This window comes from Bombina bombina, chromosome 1 (assembly GCF_027579735.1).
Source record: "Bombina bombina isolate aBomBom1 chromosome 1, aBomBom1.pri, whole genome shotgun sequence".
Lineage (NCBI taxonomy): Eukaryota > Metazoa > Chordata > Amphibia > Anura > Bombinatoridae > Bombina > Bombina bombina.
Window position 1 is genome coordinate 1,047,052,558 of NC_069499.1, and position 19,056 is coordinate 1,047,071,613.

The 19,056-nt window shown below is 37.3% G+C and overlaps 1 protein-coding gene across 1 annotated transcript in view; it reads right to left on the reverse strand.

The window, feature by feature from the left end:
• The window catches only part of LOC128666802 (tumor necrosis factor receptor superfamily member 5), a 72,549-nt gene extending 63,624 nt beyond the window's left edge, over positions 1-8,925 (reverse strand). The window contains exon 1 of the mRNA XM_053721633.1: positions 8,515-8,925. Coding sequence (XP_053577608.1) covers positions 8,515-8,571 — 57 coding nt within the window. The 5' untranslated portion in view covers positions 8,572-8,925. The remainder of the gene's footprint in view (positions 1-8,514) is intronic.
• Positions 8,926-19,056: the final 10,131 nt, after the last annotated feature.

Genomic DNA, 19,056 nt, shown 5'->3' on the forward strand with positions numbered 1-19,056 from the left:
TACATTTTGCCGGGTGTGCAGGTTGGAACATGAATTTCAACCCTAGACAGCACACAAATAGTGAGACTGAACAGCACAATTCATGTTCCTCCCTGCAAACCCTGTAGCATGTATAACTCACAAGTGTCCAGGAAAACATGGCCGAGGTGGCAACCCTATCTACATGGCAGGAAACACTGCCAACTGATATAACATTGTTAAAAATATTTTTGCAAAGCTACTTCCATATAGCGCTCCAGACACATGCACACTCCTGAGCCTACTTACCTGCTTTTCAATAAAGGATACAAATAGAACAAAGTACATTTAATAATAGAAGTAAATTAGAAAGTTTTCTTTCTTTTTTTTGTTACACTTTATCTGAATCGTGGAAGAAAAATGTTGGGTTTTATGCCCCTTTTAAATGATTTGAAGAGATGCAATTAACATAATGCATTAATTCCACATCTCTTTAGGAACCCAACGCAATAAATTTGATGGTTTGAAAATATATTTTTACTAAGCATTTTTTACCCAGCGCAGAAGCAAGCGCTAAATTTAGTTCAACTTCGCGATCGTGCGTGCTGTGATTAGACAGCGCCTGTGAAAGGCTTCTGAAAAAACAGTGGAGCATAAGAGGACAGCAAGGAAGGGAATAAAGTTTTGGGGGTTAGATCTTTAATAAGCTTTATTTTTTTACAGGCACCCCTAGTTTAATGTTACATAATTCTGTATATTTACTTCCAATATCAAATTCAGCACAGTCTTTTTATATTCACATGTGCACAAGCTCACAAAAGTATATGTATACTAATCTGTGGTTGGCTGACGGCTGTCACATGATACGGGGCCGCAAACGGGGAAAATAAAAAAAATTGTCCAAAAAAAAAAATCTGCTGCTTATTTGAAATTTATTATGAAATTGTACTGAATTGTAGTGGTCCTTTAAAGGGACCTATAACACCTTCTAAAAATTGTTTAAGCTAACTTATATTTACTAATAATAACAAAGTAATCATGAATCCCTATTCTTGCCGCTCAGTTTACCCCAAACAGTTCAATAAAAGTGTCTTTAATTAGACTGCTGATCTGCTGCTTGGTGATGCTATGTAGGGCACCATATTGCTACACGGGCACAGCAGTCACGTGATTGTACATGGCAGATAATGTTATTAAAATTATAGAAGGATTACCAGAATGCTCTCTCACAGTGGTGTTGAGTGCTGTAATTAGCTGTATAAACATTTTTCATATGTGCCTCATATTTATATAAATAAATATTCTGTTGTGCATGCATTTATTAATTTCAAAGAACTCAAAACTTTTTCTAAGCTAGAAGAAATATGTCTGACTGCACTATTGAGTGCACGGCTAGAGGAACTGTTGTTTTAGTTAATAGCAACAGCTGATGCTACAGGCAGGGGAAAGGAATAAGCTGAAAATTTAGTTACTACTTTGCAGTTTAAAACTGTTTAATACCTTACTTTTTTTGTAAGAAACAAGTATAGATCTTGCAGGCTCTGGCAATATTCAGCTCTCTTCTTACAACGGAGCATGCCACTCCCCCCTCCTTCCTCCCCCCTCTGTGTATCTACATGGAGAGGGGAGGAAGGAGGGGGGAGTGGCATGCTCCGTGGAAGAAGAGAGCTGGATAACACTGCAATTACATTTACTAGAAGATTTATGAACAAGTGCATAAATCTTCTTGCACTTGTTCATAAATCTTCTAGTAAATGTAATTGCAGTGTTATCCAGCTCTCTTCTTCCACGGAGCATGCCACTCCCCCCTCCCCTCTCCATGTAGATACACAGAGGGGGGAGTGGCATGCTCCGTTGTAAGAAGAGAGCTGAATATTGCCAGAGCCTGCAAGATCTATACTTGTTTCTTACAAAAAAAGTAAGGTATTAAACAGTTTTAAACTGCAAAGTAGTAACTAAATTTTCAGCTCATTCCTGCCTGTAGCATCAGCTGTTGCTATTAACTAAAACAGTTCCTCTAGCCGTGCACTCAATAGTGCAGTCAGACATATTTCTTCTAGCTTAGAAAAAGTTTTGAGTTCTTTGAAATTAATAAATGCATGCACAACAGAATAATATGAGGCACATATGAAAAATGTTTATAAAGCTAATTACAGCACTCAGCACCACTGTGAGAGAGCATTCTGGTAATCCTCATGTGCATCACATGACTACTGTGCCTGTGAGCAACGTGCGTTACAACATGGCAGCACACATAGCAGCACTGAGCTCAGTATCACCATTCTGTTTAACAACACTTTTCTTGAATACAATAGGGGTAAGCTGCACAGACTGCTTAAAAATCCTTTATTACTAAATTTGTAGTATATTTATGGACTGACAGCAGAAGTTAGTTTGCAGAATCTGCATTAGGTGTTTAGTGTCCCTTAAAGTTCTCTTTTCCCATAGTCTGTTCTTTCTTTTTTTATATTTTTGCTACCATGCGGGTTTCCAAAAACCTGGGGAAAACATCTCTTACATATACGTTTTAATATTAATCCTGCGCAGGTCAGAGTTTAGGTGGCTACATTTAGCCACCAATCAGGAAGCGCCACCCATGCTCTATCTGAATCATGAAAAAAAAAATTTGGGTTTCATATCCCTTTAAAGGGAAATCAAACAGTAAATACATTCTAAATATAATGATGTACTCAAGCAAAGATTAGCCTGACAGATAAATACATAGATGTATTTTTTTAAAACAATAGTTTATTAAACATACAGGGCTAGATTACAAGTAAGGTGCAAAAGTTTTTGTGTAAGCAATAGTGTTTACGCAAGCATTTTTAATTGTGCTGATATTACAAGTTGAGCGAAATCGCAATTTATGCTCCAATCCTTACCACAATCTCAGAGATGTGGTTAACTGGTGTCACAAAACACATCAAAAATACATTACAAACTAAAGTTACACTCATAATAACACCATCTAATAAAAATTATTTAAAAAAAAATATTGCACAAAAAAGTTATAAGGGCTCAAAGATATGAGATCTCAGAGAAAAAAAAAGCCACAAAAGGACTTTAACATTTAGATACATTGCTAAAGATGTTTCACTATGTATTTATTGTAAGTATTTAACATTCCAATGTTCTGCAGAATATGTTCTATGTATTTATAAATAGATATTCCTATATATATTTTGCAAAAAAAAAAATCAGATATATGTAGAAATATTAATTTATGAATAAATAGAACATATTCTATTATGTTAAGAACATTGGAATATGAAATATTCATATTTTCATGTTGGGTTAGCGCAATTCTGAAAACGCTATAGTGTTTGCGTGAAAGAGTTGGGTTTTCTCTTGTAAGGTGTATCCAGTCCACGGATCATCCATTACTTGTGGGATATTCTCATTCCCAACAGGAAGTTGCAAGAGGACACCCACAGCAGAGCTGTTATATAGCTCCTCCCCTAACTGCCATATCCAGTCATTCTCTTGCAACTCTCAACACGCATGGAGTAGTAAGAGAGAGTGGTGAAATATAGTTAGTTTTTTATCTTCAATCAAAAGTTTGTTATTTTAAATGGTACCGGAGTTGTACTATTTTATCCCAGGCAGTAAATAGAAGAAGAATCTGCCTGAGTTTTCTATGATCTTAGCAGGTTGTAACTAAGATCCATTGCTGTTCTCATATATGTCTGAGGAGAGAGGTAACTTCCACTTTTTTTCTTCATTAACTTCTATGGTAGAATGCGAAACCGCAATCGCGATTTTCGACTTTAAGCACGATTTGGGTTACTGCTGGAGAAAAAACACTTTACTTGAAACTTGTAATACTAGCGCAACCCGACTAGCACAAAAATGAAAATCCTAGAGGTGTTTTCGCTAAAAACGCAAAATACCACTCCACTTGTAATCCAGCCCACAATAAATAAGTGTAAAGTTTCTATAAAGGAATGGGCAATGTCATGTTGTAAGCTAAGTTTTCCTTACCTTTTCTGCTGAGATAGCAAACATATCAGATCAGCAAACAGAAGTGACGTTTCATCAGCTGCCTGATCATAAATACTCACTGCACGTGTGCTCCTGCATGTCACAACCCATCAGATTCTATGTTGTTAGTGCAGATGCGCGCATTAACGACAAAGCCATCAGTTTGTTGGAGACTTGTTAGAGCGCATGCGTCTACAAACGTCCGTTTGCTGATCTGATATATTTGCTATTCTGATAGAACAAAGGCACCCATTACTTTATAGAAACTCAGTGGAATTGGAAAGCCCACAATATTCATTGCTAAATTACATGAAAGAGAGAAAACAAATGCAAAGTATATTACAAGTGCAAAACCATTGATCCAAACTGCTTGGGACTGTAAAATGTTTGGATTTTGGAATATCTGTAAATTTACATCTATAAAATGAAACAGCTTGGAGAGGGGATGGGACCCAAGTGTAAACAACAGAATCTTATGTCATAGTTTTATATCATTTTTTTTAATACTTCTGTATATATATATATATATATATAGAGATAGATATATATATATATATATATATATATATATATATATATATATATATATATATATATATATATATATATATATATATATCAGAAAAATAAATATAGACTAGCATTTGCTTTTTAGAACACACAAAACAAAATACACAGAGAAGGATGTGACTTACTGGTGGGGAAAAGTTTAATTTTAAATAAGTTTATTTAAAAAAAAAATACTATTAATGAGAGAGTCTGGATTTTGGAATTATTCTGGATTTTCGTATTTGTACAAGGTTATTTTACTACACACAATTAAACACGTATTACAATCTCAATGTGTTTAATTTCCCTTTAACATGTCATTACTTTATTCAAATCCCTAACAATCCCTTCAGTGCTGGTAATCAATATAGGTTAGCTGGAATGTCTTTTTTTCCACTTTAAAAGGACAAAAAAGTGGAATTTGCATACTAGTGCCTCGTTACAAACCTGTAATAATTAGACATGTGCGCTGCGAAAAAAAAATTTTAGTTTCATTTTGTTTTCATTAGTTAAATACATAATTTTGTTTCGGGACTTCAGGAACGGTGAGTACCAATTTTAATTTTAGTGTAAGGTTTTTTTGGGGGGTGTTTTTTTTTTTTTAGATTAGTGCTTTTTTTTTTTTTTTTTTTTTTTTTTTTTTAATAGGCTGTAAAAGAGCTGAATGTATGGGCAATGCCCATACAAATGCCCTTTTTGGGGCAATGGGTAGATTAGGTTTTTCTTAGTTCAGTTTTTTAGTTTGGGGGGTGGCGGGTTGCAATGTTAGGGGGTATTTGTTTTAATTTTTTGGCAAAAGAGCTGTTAACTTAAAAGGGACAGTCAGCACCAGAATTTTTGGCGTTTTAAAAGATAGATAATGCCTTAATTACCAATTCCCCAGTTTTGCATAACCAACACAGTTATAATTATACACGTTTTACCTCTGTAATTACCTTGTATCTAAGCCTCAGCAGACTGCCCCCTTATTTCAGTTCTTTTCACAGACTTGCATTTTAGCCAATCAGAGCTGTCTCTACGGTAAATTTGTGCATGAGCTCAATGTTATCTATATGAAACACGTGAACTAATGCCCTCTAGTGGTGAAAAACTATCAAAATGCATTTAGATTAAAGGCGGCCTTCAAGATCTAAGAAATTAGCATATGAACCTCCTAGGTTTAGCATTCAACTAAGAATACCAAGAGAACAAAGCAAAATTGGTGATAAAAGTAATTGGAAAGTTGTTTAAAATTACATGCCCTATTTAAAACATGAAAGTTTTTTTTTGGACTTGACTGACCCTTTAAGGGCAATGCCCTACAAAAGGCCCTTTTAAGGGCTATTGGTAATTCATTATAGATTAGGGGTTTTTATATTTGGGTATTTTTTTTGTTTTTCTTTTTAAACAGGGTATTAGAAAAGGAATAATTATTATTTTCGATAATTTTGTTTATTATTTTTTGTAATGGTAGTTTTTTTATTTTGTAGGATTTTTACTTTTTGGATTTTAATTTTTTTTTAAACGTAATGTTACTTTTTTTTTAGTTTAAGCTTAGGTTTTATTTTTATTTAACAGGTAAGTTTGAATTTATTTTAAATAGGTAGTTAGTTAATAAATGTAACTTTACTTTAGGTGTATTTTAATTATGTTAAAGTTAGGGGGTGTTAGGTTTAGGGGTTAATAGTTTAGCTAGTTGCGATATGGGTGAGTGGCAGTTTAGAGGTTAATAGATTTAGTTAGTGTTGGAGATGTGAGGGGACGGCGGTTTAGAGGTTAATAGGTTTAGTTAGTGTTGGCGGTGTGGGGGGCGGCGGTTTAGAGGTTAATAAGAGTTTATTTAGTGTTGGAGATATGGGAGGTGGCGGTTTAGAGGTTAATAGGTTTAGTTAGTGTTGGCGATGTGAGGGGATGGCGGTTTAGAGGTTAATAGCTTTATTTAGTGTTGGCGGTGTGGGGGGGGGAAGGCGGTTTAGGGGTTAATAGCTTTATGTAGTGTTTTTAGTGTTGGCAACGTGGGGGGCGGCGGTTTAGATGAACATTGAAAAATTCCAAATATGAATAAAGAATAAATCCGAAAATTCGGAAACTGGATTTATTTGTTTTCGGGATTTTAGTTATGGTGCTGATTCAGATATTCAGATTCATCCGAATCTCTGAATGGGCCAAAACTCAGACGAAAACTAAATTCAGCCGAAACTAATTACACATGTCTAATAATAATTCTTACTAGTAGAATTAAAGCAAATCAATGTTTACTAGTACATTTGAAACGTAGAAATGGGAATTTCAAATCTATTTTTATGCCCCTTTAATCTACATTGTATTGGATGATCAAGCTAAGCCTTTCTTACATAGTAGTATATATGCACCATCCATATAGTGTATATTCAGTAGAAGACAACCAAAACTACTATTCTAACCTGAGCAGCCTTTTTAGAAAATATGTGAAGTTTGCATTACAGTATCTGCCGCTTTCAGTTTTTGACCAATACAATATCCTACTCTCTGTCAGTTATGTATATTTACAGTATGCTAGGTTGACAAACTCTCATACAACTGTTAAAAGGGGCAGCAATGTCCAAACTAAAAGGATTTAGACAAAGCGTACAATTTTAAACAACCTTCCATTTTACTTCTATTACCAAATTTGATTTGATCTCTTGGTATCATTTGCTGAAGAGTAAACCTAGGTAGGTGGATAGGAGTTTAGGAATGAACACATCTTTAGCAGTCTGTGGCAGCAGTATTAACAACTATGTAAAACATTGCAATAAACATTGTTGCAAACGCTACTGCCCAATGACTTAAGACTTGTTCACACTAGGGTTGTCACCTCGGCCGTGTTTTCCTGGACCTCAGTGGTACTTCTACTATGTTCTGCTGATAGGCTCAGCAGCAGTTCCTGTTCGGGACTGGCAGTGCTCTGCAGGTCCTGAGTAGTACTTCTACTAAGTATTTAACCCCTCGGTGGGGGTTTAACACATAGAGATGCAAGGATATTAGTCTTAAAATTACTTGGTATAACAAACTGTAGCATGTATATTTTTGACTACAATGGACCTTTAAAGGAACAGTCTAGTCAAAATTAAACTTTCATGATTCAGAAAAACTTTCCAATCCACTTTTATCATCAAATTTGCTTTGTTTCCTTGGTATTCTTAGTTGAAAGCTAAACCTAGGTAGGCTCATATGCTAATTTCTAAGCCCTTGAAGTCCGCCTCTTATCTCAATGCATTGGACAGTTTTCCAAAACTAGAGGTCATTTGGTCATGTGTGTCATATAGATTGCATTGTGTTCATGCACGTGGAGTTACTTATGAGAGGGCACTAATTGACTAAAATCTAAGCCAGTCAAAATAACTGAAATAAGGGGGCAGTCTGCAGAGGCTTAGATACAAGATAATCACAGAAGTAAAAAGTATATTAATATAACCATGTTGGTTATGCAAAACTGGGGAATGGGTAATAAAGGGATTATCTATCTTTTTAAACAATTAGTATATTGTCTCTTTAAGTTTACATTTTTACTTTACTATCCCTTTAACAGGATTTGAGTTATGACAGATTTTCAAGCTACAAGGGAAGCCTACATGTTTAAATCATGCACTTAAAAGAGAATTTATACAGAATAAAAAGTCACCACAGAGTTAACCACAGACATTGCTTTTTTGAAACTGCACCACGAATAAACTGCAGATGTTTGGAATTCCCCAACGATAAGAATGAGGAACAAAGAAAGGAACGAGTAAATGACAAGGGACAATCTAAGCAAATGTATGTGAATAAATGTGATAGCCAGAAGAAAACAGGAGGTGGAGGGCACAAAGAGATGGAGGGTGAGATCAGATAGTGGCTGAACTTCACTAACCTCTCTCTTTGTATGTAATTCAGACTGTGGATACAGCTGACTAAGGAACTGAATGGAGTGAGTTTTGTGAATAAGACGCTCCCTGTCTGTATATAATTAGAATCTGTGTATCAGCAACAGACGTTTCTTTTCAGTTAGCAAACAATGTGTCATTATTTTGCACGGTTATTTCTTACCTGAAAACTAGCGGCCAGAAGTAACATCAGCTGCAGAGACTTCATTCCCAAACACATGAAATAAGTATCAGCAGCTCAGCATAGGTGTCCCAAGAGCAAAACACAGGGAAACAGTTACCAATGGTAAACAAGGGTGGAATTCCAATTCCAATGCAATAATCCCAAATGTAAGAACAGTATTCTTTTATCACTGTAATTCCCAGAGAGTAAGCACAATAAGTCTATAGTGCTCTTGATAGCAGGAAGAATTCTCGGATCCCAATATTGTTAGCGTCTGAAAAGAGAGCCTAAGGGATGAATCACTGCAGAAAGACAGGAATCACTGCAGAAAGACAGGAATCACACTACGGTTGTATCTCTCACAAGAACAGCATTCAGGGATGTACCAGCACAGAAATCCTCAGCATAAGCAGAACAAGACTAGTCGCTGTTTTACTTCCTATACCGAAGTACAGATCCACCCACAAATTCTCAGGGGAATATATTGGATCTGGCCAAATGAAAGTGAAACTAAAATAAGAACTATCACATGAATGTATTTAGAGGGGGTGAGTCAGGGAAGAATTGGGAATCTGGAGCATTTCACTGAATTACAGCTAAATAGCTATCAGAATCTAGAGGGCGTAGACAGAATACAATACACATAAAACATGAAAAAAAGAGCTTAAATCGATAAAAAAAAAACACCTCAATCACAATTACAAATAAAATTTGAAAGTGATTTTATATTAGAGGAATTGATAACTAGCAGTAATGCCATTGCCAACTAAAATACAAAAGGACTGACAATTAGCATGCTGTTATGTTTTCAAAGCAACTTTAAAGGGACAGTTCGCCTAAAAAAATTCTCCTCTTTAAATTGCTCCTAATGATCCATTTTACCTGCTGGAGTGTATTAAATGGTTTACAAGTAGCTCCTTTACCCATATTTTGGCATTTGAAATAGCTGATTTAGCCTGTGGAATCCCAACCTACATGGAAAGTTTGTATACTGGAGTCTAGGCTATTGACAGACTATGTAAACACAGCCAGCAGAAGAAATTACACTATTAATAATTTTCCATTGTTCTCTCTAAGTATTGGACTTTTGTTTACAGACTAATATAGGATAAGGAAGCAACATAAAACTGATAACATAATGAGATCTGATATTGCCTGAAACTCAACCCATTGTAATAGACTGTGGTTAAAAAGCACAAAATCAGCTACTTCATATACACAAATAAACCTGAAATTGCAATTTCTCATAAATGTTATACTCTGCAGCTGGTATAACAAGTCATTGAAAATACATTCATATAAAAACAATTTTACAGTGTACTGTCCCTTTAAGCAACTAGTATGCCAATTTGCAAGTTCAAGCTCACCAAAAGATTCACTTCACTGGATAGTACAGTCTAAAAAAAAAAACTGAATTTTGGAATGAGCAACAATAAGGCTCATTTGTAACAAAAACTAAATGTACACTTTTACAAAGCAACAAGCAACAAAAATTTATATTACCTGCAATGAAAGCCAATAGTAAAAAAAAAAAATATTGATAAGATAAAACTGTTGATCTTACTTTAAAGTGAATGTAAAGTTTAATGAGAGGAAAGTGTCCTGGTTTTAAAAAATACTCTTAAAAATAGGGGCACTATCATTCATTTTACTTTTAAGGTTTTTTTTGTTTGTTTTTACGAGATTTTGATATTACATATACGGCGTAGCATACAAGTTACGCCCGTATATTTCACCCGTCGCTTGCAATTTTTACTCCCTTAGGCTAACATGGGACCGCATCGTAAATCGGTATCCAATATCCAGCGCAAGGCCTTACATGGCGAAAATTGAGAAATCTTACTCCATTTTTACCTCGCCATAAAAGGCAGCCGTAGCAGGCCTTGCGCTGAGTATGGGAGCACCGTAACTCCCGAAAATGCCTGCAAAAATAAACTAACACCTAACGCATGCGCAATGTCTATCTACCTGTCAACCTCAATCCCCCACTGCAATAACTAATAAAGTCTATTAACCCCTAAACCGCCATAGCCCACATAGCCTATTAAATGTATTAACCCATAATCTGCCGCCGCCAACATCGCCGCCACTATAATAAAGTTATTAACTCCTAAATCTAAGTCTAACCCTAACACCCCCCTAACTTAAATATTATTTAAATAAGCCTATATAAATTTACTATTATTAACTAAATTATTCATATTTAAAACTAAATAAATACTTACCTATAAAATAAACCCTAAGATAGCTACAATATAATTAATAATTACATTTTAGCTATTTTAGGATTTATTTTTATTTTACAGGCAACTTTGTATTTATTTTAACTAGGTACAATAGCTATTAAATAGTTAATAACTATTTAATAGCTACCTAGTTAAAATAAAGACAAATTTACCTGTAAAATAAATCCTAAGCTAAGTTACAATTACACCTAACACTACACTATCATTACATAAATTAAATTAATTAACTACAATTAAATAAAATAAACTATAGTACAAAAAACACACTAAATTACAGAAAATAAAAAATACAAGAAGTTTAAACTAATTACACCTAATCTAAGCCCCCTAATAAAATAAAAAAGCCCCCCAAAATAATACAATTCCCTACCCTATACTAAATTACAAATAGCCCTTAAAAGGGCTTTTTGTGGGGCATTGCCCCAAAGTAATCAGCTCTTTTACCTGTAAAAAAAGAAATACAACCCACCCAACATTAAAACCCACCACCCACACACCCAACCTTACTCTAAAACCCACCCAATCCCCCCTTAAAAAAACCTAACACTAAACCCTTGAAGATCACCTTACCTTAAGCCGTCTTCACCCAGCCGGGCAGAAGTCTTCATCTGATCCGGGCAGAAGAGGTCCTCCAGCCGGGCAGAAGTCTTCATCCGATCCAGGCAGAAGAGGTCCTCCAGCCGGGCAGAAGTCTTCATCCAAGCGGCATCTTCTATCTTCTTCCATCCGACAAGGAGCGGCTCCATCTTGAAGACATCCGACGCGGAGCATCCTTCCTGGCCGACAACTAACCGATGAAGGTTCCTTTAAATGATGTCATCCCTTCAATTCTAATTGGCTGATATAATTCTATCAGCCAATCGGAATTAAGGTAGGAAAAATCCTATTGGCTGATGCAATCAGCCAATAGGATTGAGCTCGCATTCTATTGGCTGATTGGAACAGCCAATAGAATGCGAGCTCAATCCTATTGACTGATTGGATCAGCCAATCGGATTGAACTTCAATCCGATTGGCTGATTGGATCAGCTAATAGGATTTTTCCTACCTTAATTCCGATTGGCTGATAGAATTCTATCAGCCAATCGGAATTGAAGGGACGCCATCTTGGATGACATCATTTAACCAACCTTCATTCATCGGTTAGTCGGCGGCCAGGAAGGCTGCTCCGCATCAGATGTCTTCAAGATGGAGCCGCTCCTCGTCGGATGGAAGAAGATAGAAGATGCCGCTTGGATGAAGACTTCTGCCCGTCTGGAGGACCTCTTCTGCCGGATCGGATGAAGACTTCTGCCTGGCTGGGTGAAGACGGCTCAAGGTAGGGTGATCTTCAAGGGGTTAGTGTTAGGTTTTTTTAAATGGGGAATTGGGTGAGTTTTATAGTAAGGTTGGGTGTGTGGGTGATGGGTTTTAATGTTGGGGGGTTGTATTTCTTTTTTTACAGGTAAAAGAGCTGATTACTTTGGGGCAATGCCCCACAAAAAGCCCTTTTAAGGGCTATTTGTAATTTAGTATAGGGTAGGGAATTTTTTTTATTTTGGGGGGCTTTTTTATTTTATTAGGGGGCTTAGATTAGGTATAATTAGTTTAAACGTCTTGTAATTTTTTTTATTTTCTGTAATTTAGTGTTTGTTTTTTTTGTACTTTAGTTTATGTTATTTAATTGTATTTAATTTTAGGTAATTGTAGTTAATTAATTTATTTAATGACAGTGTAGTGTTAGGTGTAATTGTAACTTAGGTTAGGATTTATTTTACAAGTAAATTTGTTTTTATTTTAACTAGGTAGCTATTAAATAGTTATTAACTCTTTAATAGCTATTGTACCTAGTTAAAATAAATACAAAGTTGCCTGTAATATAAAAATAAATCCTAAAATAGCTACAATGTAATTATTAATTATATTGTAGCTATCTTAGGGTTTATTTTATAGTTTTAAATAGGAATAATTTAGTTAATAATAGTAAATTTATTTAGATTTATTTAAATAATATTTAAGCTAGGGGGTGTTAGGGTTAGGGTTAGACTTAGGTTTAGGGGTTAATAACTTTATTATAGTTGCGGCGACGTTGGCGGTGGCAGATTAGGGGTTAATACATTTAATAGGCTATGTGGGCTATGGCGGTTTAGGGGTTAATACTTGATTAGGTTAATTGCGTTGTGGGCTATGGCGGTTTAGGGGTTAATAATTTAGTTATTACTTGCGGTGTGGGTTTGATGGCGGATATAAGGGTTAATAGTTTAATTAGGCTTAGGGCGTTGTGGGGGATTGTCGGTCTAGGGGTTAATACATTTATTATTAGTAATGAGAGGGGGATTGCGGATATAGGGGTTTTACGTGTCCGGCTTATTTTTGGGAGGCGTGTTAGACTTTTACGGGAGATTTGTTATTTTATTTACTTTTCTTAGGCGCCGGCAGTTTCTAAAGTGCCGTAAGTCACTAGCGACTCCAGAAATTTGTATTTACGCTCATTTCTGGACATCGCTAGTTTATCCGACTTACGGCACTTTATGAACTGCCGGCGCGGTTTATGTAATACCCCGATGTGCAAGGTGAAATTACGGGTGGCGCAGGTTCCCATGCTTGCGCCGAAACCTGCACCGTATATTTGATCGTGCCCCAGACCGGCAATCCTCTGCCCGCTTCTCATGCTGTACTTAGCACAGCAATGACGAATCCAGCTTCCTCCAATCATTGCGTGCACCCCAAGGCATCCAGCTCGTGAGGCCTCGCAATGATTGGAGAAAGCCGGATTCATCATCGACATGCTAAGTGTGGAGGATCACCGGACTGCTGTCATAAGGGAAAAGTTAAGTTTTTTTTAAAAAAAAACCACTTAAATGTAAAGTGTAATGCATGATAGTGCCCCTGTTTTTATGAGTATTTTTAAAAACCGGACACTTTCTCATTAAACTTTACATTTGCTTTAAATTAAAAATAAAAAGCTGCTGTATTTTTCAGAGCTGTGAAAATTCCTAAGGAGGTCTTATCTGCTTATCTTAAACAATTCAGCACAAGTTTAACCCCTTAACGACCAAGGACGTACGCCACATGTCCTCAAAAAAAATACAGTTAATGACCGAGGACGTGTGGCGTACGTCCTTGGTCTGGAAAGCAGCTGGAAGCGATCCTGCTCGCTTCCAGCTGCTTTCCGGTTATTGCAGTGATGCCTCAATATGGAGGCATCCTGCAATAACCCCCCTTGGCCATCCGATGCAGAGAGAGCCACTCCGTGGCCCTCTCTGCACCGGACATCGGTGGCCGGTATCGTTGGCGGGTGGGAGCTTACTTGGGAGGCGGGTGGGCGGCCATCGATGCTGTGTGTGGAGTGGAGGGGGGCGGGATCGGGGGCGGCACCTACGGGGGCGCGCGCAGGAGCGCGCGCGTGCACGGGGGGGTGGGGGGGTGGGCGGGCGCGTGCACGGGCGGGAGCGGGTGGGAACCGCTACACTACAGAAAAAAAAAAGTTCAAAGTAAAAATAAATAAATACATTTTCATCATTATAAATTTAATCTAAGGGATCTGGAAGGGGTTGGGGGTTGGTCTTGGTGGGGGGGAAAGCTACACTACAGAAAAGGGAATTTTTTTTAAGAAAAGCCACATTTTGTACAAAACTGGGTACTGGCAGACAGCTGCCAGTACCCAAGATGGCGCCCATTAAGGCAGAGGGGAAGGGTTAGAGAGCTGTTTGGTGGGGGATCAGTGAGATTGGGGTCTAAGGGGGGATCCTACACATTAGCATATGTAAATATGCTTCTTTTTTAAAAAAAAAAGGGCCAAATACCTTTTATTTTAGTACTGGCAGAGTTTCTGCCAGTACTTAAGATGGCGGGGACAATTGTGAGGTGAGGGAGGGAAGAGAGCTGTTTGGGAGGGATCAGGGGGTCTGATGTTTCAGGTGGGAGGCTGAGCTCTACACTAAAGATAAAATTAACCCTGCAAGCTCCCTACAAGCTACATAATTAACCCCTTCACTGCTAGCCATAATACACGTGTGATGCGCAGCAGCATTTAGAGGCCTTCTAATTACCAAAAAGCAATGCCAAAGCCATATATGTCTGCTATTTCTGAACAAAGGGGATCCCAGAGAAGCATTTACAACCATTTGTGCCATAATTGCACAAGCTGTTTGTAAATAATTTCAGTGAGAAACCTAAAATTGAGACAAATTTAACGTTTTTTTTAATTTGATCGCATTTGGCGGTGAAATGGTGGCATGAAATATACCAAAATTGGCCTAGATCAATACTTGGGGTTGTCTACTACACTACACTAAAGCTAAAACTACCCCAAAAAGCTCCCTACATGCTCCCTAATTAACCCCTTCACTGCTGGGCATAATACACGTGTGGTGCGCAGTGGCATTTAGCTGCCTTCTAATTACCAAAAAGCAACGCCAAAGCCATATATGTCTGCTATTTCTGAACAAAGGCGATCCCAGAGAAGAATTTACAACCATTTATGCCATAATTGCACAAGCTGTTTGTAAATAATTTCAGTGAGAAACCAAAAGTTTGTGAAAAAATGTGTGAAAAGTGAACGATTTTTTGTATTTGATTGCATTTGGCGGTGAAATGGTGGCATGAAATATACCAAAATGGGCCTAGATCAATGCTTTGGGATGTCTACTAAAAAAAAATATACACATGTCAATGGATATTCAGAGATTCCTGAAAGATATCAGTGTTCTAATGTAACTAGCGCTAATTTTGAAAAGAAATGGTTTGGAAATAGCAAAGTGCTACTTGTATTTATGGCCCTATAGTTTACAAAAAAAGCAAAGAACATGTAAACATTGGGTATTTCTAAAATCAGGACAAAATTTAGAAACTATTTAGCATGGGTGTTTTTTGGTGGTTGTAGATGTGTAACAGATTTTGGGGGTCAAAGTTAGAAAAAGTGTGTTTTTTTCCATTTTTTCCTCATATTTTATAATTTTTTTTATAGTAAATTATAAGATATGATAAAAAATAATGGTATCTTTAGAAAGTCCATTTAATGGCGAGAAAAACGGTATAAAATATGTGTGGGTACAGTAAATGAGTAAGAGGAAAATTACAGCTAAACACAAACATCTCAAAAATGTAAAAATAGCCTTGGTCCCAAACGGACAGAAAATGGAAAAGTGCTGTGGTCATTAAGGGGTTAAAGGGACATAAAACCCAACAAAAATTATTTCATTTTTTTTGTAGACCACTGGTTTTCAAACCTGCCCTCAGGCCTCCCTAACAGGCCACATTTTGTGGATATCTGAACTGGAGTACAGGTGAAATAATTAGCTGATTAATTACCCTGGATATTTTACCTGCTCTCATCCGAGGTAATCCGGAAAACTTGCCCTGTTATGGAGGCCTGAGGACAGGTTTGATAGCCAGTGATGTAGAACATAAAATTTGAAACAACTTTCCAGTTTTCTTTTATTATCAAATTTGCTTCATTCTCTTGGTATCATTTGTTGAAGGAGCAGCATTGCACTATTGGTTTCTAACTGAACACATGGGTGAGCCAATGACAATCAGTATATATATATATATATATATATATATGCAGCCACCAATCAGCAGCTAGAACCTATGTTATTTACTGCTCCTGAGATAAACCTTTCAGCAAAGGATAACAAGAAAGTTGTTTAAAATACAGGGAGTACAGAATTATTAGGCAAGTTGTATTTTTGAGGATTAATTTTATTATTGAACAACAACCATGTTCTCAATGAACCCAAAAAACTCATTAATATCAAAGCTGAATAGTTTTGGAAGTAGTTTTTAGTTTGTTTTTAGTTATAGCTATTTTAGGGGGATATCTGTGTGTGCAGGTGACTATTACTGTGCATAATTATTAGGCAACTTAACAAAAACCAAATATATACCCATTTCAATTATTTATTTTTACCAGTGAAACCAATATAACATCTCAACATTCACAAATATACATTTCTGACATTCAAAAACAAAACAAAAACAAATCAGTGACCAATATAGCCACCTTTCTTTGCAAGGACACTCAAAAGCCTGCCATCAATGGATTCTGTCAGTGTTTTGATCTGTTCACCATCAACATTGCGTGCAGCAGCAACCACAGCCTCCCAGACACTGTTCAGAGAGGTGTACTGTTTTCCCTCCTTGTAAATCTCACATTTGATGATGGACCACAGGTTCTCAATGGGGTTCAGATAAGGTGAACAAGGAGGCCATGTCATTAGATTTTCTTCTTTTATACCCTTTCTCGCCAGCCACGCTGTGGAGTACTTGGACGCGTGTGATGGAGCATTGTCCTGCATGAAAATCATGTTTTTCTTGAAGGATGCAGACTTCTTCCTGTACCACTGCTTGAAGAAGGTGTCTTCCAGAAACTGGCAGTAGGACTGGGAGTTGAGCTTGACTCCATCCTCAACCCGAAAAGGCCCCACAAGCTCATCTTTGATGATACCAGCCCAAACCAGTACTCCACCTCCACCTTGCTGGCGTCTGAGTCGGACTGGAGCTCTCTGCCCTTTACCAATCCAGCCACGGGCCCATCCATCTGGCCCATCAAGACTCATTCTCATTTCGTCAGTCCATAAAACCTTAGAAAAATCAGTCTTGAGATATTTCTTGGCCCAGTCTTGACGTTTCAGCTTGTGTGTCTTGTTCAGTGGTGGTCGTCTTTCAGCCTTTCTTACCTTGGCCATGTCTCTGAGTATTGCACACCTTGTGCTTTTGGGCACTCCAGTGATGTTGCAGCTCTGAAATATGGCCAAACTGGTGGCAAGTGGCATCTTGGCAGCTGCACGCTTGACTTTTCTCAGTTCATGGGCAGTTATTTTGCGCCTTGGTTTTTCCACACGCTTCTTGCGACCCTGTTGACCATTTTGAATGAAACGCTTGATTGTTCGATGATCACGCTTCAGAAGCTTTGCAATTTTAAGAGTGCTGCATCCCTCTGCAAGATATCTCACTATTTTTGACTTTTCTGAGCCTGTCAAGTCCTTCTTTTGACCCATTTTGCCAAAGGAAAGGAAGTTGCCTAATAATTATGCACACCTGATATAGGGTGTTGATGTCATTAGACCACACCCCTTCTCATTACAGAGATGCACATCACCTAATATGCTTAATTGGTAGTAGGCTTTCGAGCATATACAGCTTGGAGTAAGACAACATGCATAAAGAGGATGATGTGGTCAAAATACTCATTTGCCTAATAATTCTGCACTCCCTGTAGTATGCCCTGTCTAAATCATGAATCTAATTATGACTTTACTGTCCCATTAACTTAGTCACTAACTGCCTTCAGAGATTCTCCAAAAGCTGAGTTTTGTCACTGGCCATATGTTATTCAAGAGGGAAAATACCCTTTCAGGGGAATCATTGGTTGCAGTAGTTATCATTGGTTGTCATCTGCTTCTGTATGCCAGCCAGCCCATGCTGTAGATTTAAGTGCTTCAAACACACATCACTTGGTTCTATATGCCTGCATATTCTGTAAGTGTTCCTACATTTTTTGATTTATGTTAAAGGATACTGATGTTATGAATATTATCCTTTACTATTTCAGCAGTGTACCTGCAAAGGGCTAAATTACATGTGACACGCTATGTAGTGCTTTCGCTCATGCTCAAACACGGCCAGAACTAAACTTTTTACAAGCTGAAAGTAAATGGTTTGCACGCGAGCAAAACCAGACGGGCTAACTTCAGGACTTTGGATATCGCAACCATGGTAACTTCCTCTCCCCTTAGGGAATGCTGCTGATGATAAAAAACTTAACACTTATCACACGTATGCTAACCCGACACCACGTTAGACTAGGTGCGCTCAACCCGAAGGTAGTTACTGTATGTATTTAAACCTACAGAAAAGATAGTGTTACATTTCTGGATCAGGAATTGAGCCATAATGTCAGGGAATCTGTGGGTAACGTTAAATAGACTACAGATATATCATAGATATTTAATATTTTATTTTGCAGCGAAAAATCCAATGTGATATGAGATGGTCTTGGCTGGGTGAAACAAACCCCTTCTTCCTGATCACAATACATCCAAATGAGAACAAAGGAATTAAACATTTGGTCTAATTAGTTCAGGCAGTCATTTGGTTCAATTAGAAAAAGGCAAGTTATTTCAAAGAGAAGCATATGCGAACAGATATGTGATAATTTAACACCATGGCTCACTGGATTTTGTTTGAAGCTTGATTGGATTAAGGAAAAAACAGTTTCTGGCTGAGGAGATGGCTCATATCACCTGGATGTGAATTGTCCCCTGCAGAGTTTCCAATATGCAGCCCCAGACAAATTAGCATTTCAAGCCTT